Genomic DNA, 1,523 nt, shown 5'->3' with positions numbered 1-1,523 from the left:
CTTCTCCATCTAACATGCTGCTGCCAATTGGCCCAGTGGTGAGACTCTTCGTCTTCTTTATGTTGAGCTTCAGTCCATATTGAAGACTACAGCCATTGACCTTCCGCAGCAAGCATTTCAGGTCTTTTTCATTTTCAGCAAGCAAGGTTGTGTCATCTACATATCGTATCAATTACATAGTGGTTTGCATACATACATACTTTGTGTTTTACATAATCCTTCACTCACATTGTGCTCATACAATCATTCCCATACGTTGTGTTTATGATGTACGCCCACCACGAGCTCGTCTTTTTAGGTACACACTGCATGTTTCCTAATTCCTACACCACACCCACTCCCTCCAACCATCACACTCTTCATGACCTGGAGGAAATCCACAAAATATTGTCTTTCTTAAGTCAAACACTTCCCCCCGCAAACCCCCATTGGTTAACAAATGATCCTTTGTTGAAATATTTTCATCTGTAGTTCCTTAGCTAGCTGGGCATTCCACAGCAACACTGTTGATGTCTTCTGTGATGTCATGAGGGTGACGGGCATCAACATTGCAGCCCACAGATTGGGCAGTTCCCAGGATTTCTTTAATAATTCCAGAGAGTTCTCTGACTGAAGACCGGTGTCGCATCTGCCGGGCAATGTCAACAATCTCATCAAGAGTGATATTTCCACTGTGCTTCATATTTTTCTGCTTCTTTCTGTCTCTGGGTGGTTCCTATAGGGCTTTGATGATCAAGGCAGAGGCAGAAGGTACCACTTCAATGTGGACCTGTCTGCTGTGAATGGTCAGTTTCACTGTAATCCTTAGTGCCTTCCGGTCACCGGTGGCCTTGGCAATGTCATCACCAACCTTTTAGGGAAACAGACCCAGGGGCCCGATCTTGGGGGCCAGAGTGGAAGTGGCACCGACGTCGCCACCGGTACACCTCAGGTTCACCACTTTAATCTCGCTGGGGTCGAACTTGGGCGCCACGGCGGAGGTGGCTGGTGTTGGATGAACCCACATGTGGGACGACCGAAGAAAGTTGCTCCTAGGCCTCCTGTGACCTGAAAGCCGAAAGGCCGGAAGCGCCTGTGGCCGTGCCGGATAGAAGTCAAACACTTGTATATGACAAAGATTGCTTCAAAGTCTTTAAATCTTCTAGCAGAATTCTATTTTCAATTTCCAGAATGGCAATTCGTTCCTCCAGGGATTTCACATACTCTTTCCTCCTTTTGCGAAATTGTCGAGAAGCCTCTCTATTTTTCCTCATTCTGATTTCTCTTTTGGCCTGGGAGTCACCCTTCTTCATTGTCTGAGATGGAAGGGTAGGAGGAGTAATTATCACCATTTGTGGTGGCGACGTGGCTGAAAGCGTGGTAGGGAGCACATAGGTCTCCTTATCTTTGGATGCTGTCTGTACAAGCATCTGGCTTGAGGGCAGTAGTACTTGCAATCCACCAAGGGTCTCTGTGTGAGGCAGCACTCCACCGTGCTGAGCGCTGTCTGAATTTGTCAGGATTGCTGTCTGCGGTTCCTGTGG

The 1,523-nt window shown here is 47.5% G+C and overlaps 1 protein-coding gene across 1 annotated transcript in view; it reads right to left on the bottom strand.

The window, feature by feature from the left end:
- Positions 1–1,094: 1,094 nt before the first annotated feature.
- The window catches only part of LOC102863387 (cyclic AMP-dependent transcription factor ATF-1-like), a 4,883-nt gene continuing 4,454 nt past the window's right edge, over positions 1,095–1,523 (bottom strand). The window contains exon 2 of the mRNA XM_006903388.1: positions 1,095–1,517. Coding sequence (XP_006903450.1) covers positions 1,095–1,517 — 423 coding nt within the window. The remainder of the gene's footprint in view (positions 1,518–1,523) is intronic.

Source organism: Elephantulus edwardii, unplaced genomic scaffold (genome assembly GCF_000299155.1).
Source record: "Elephantulus edwardii isolate Elephantulus edwardi_28Jun2011 unplaced genomic scaffold, EleEdw1.0 scaffold00623, whole genome shotgun sequence".
NCBI classification, from domain to species: Eukaryota; Metazoa; Chordata; class Mammalia; order Macroscelidea; family Macroscelididae; genus Elephantulus; species Elephantulus edwardii.
The sequence above is the reverse complement of the archived record's forward strand: the minus strand, read 5'-3'. Positions and strand labels throughout refer to the sequence as shown.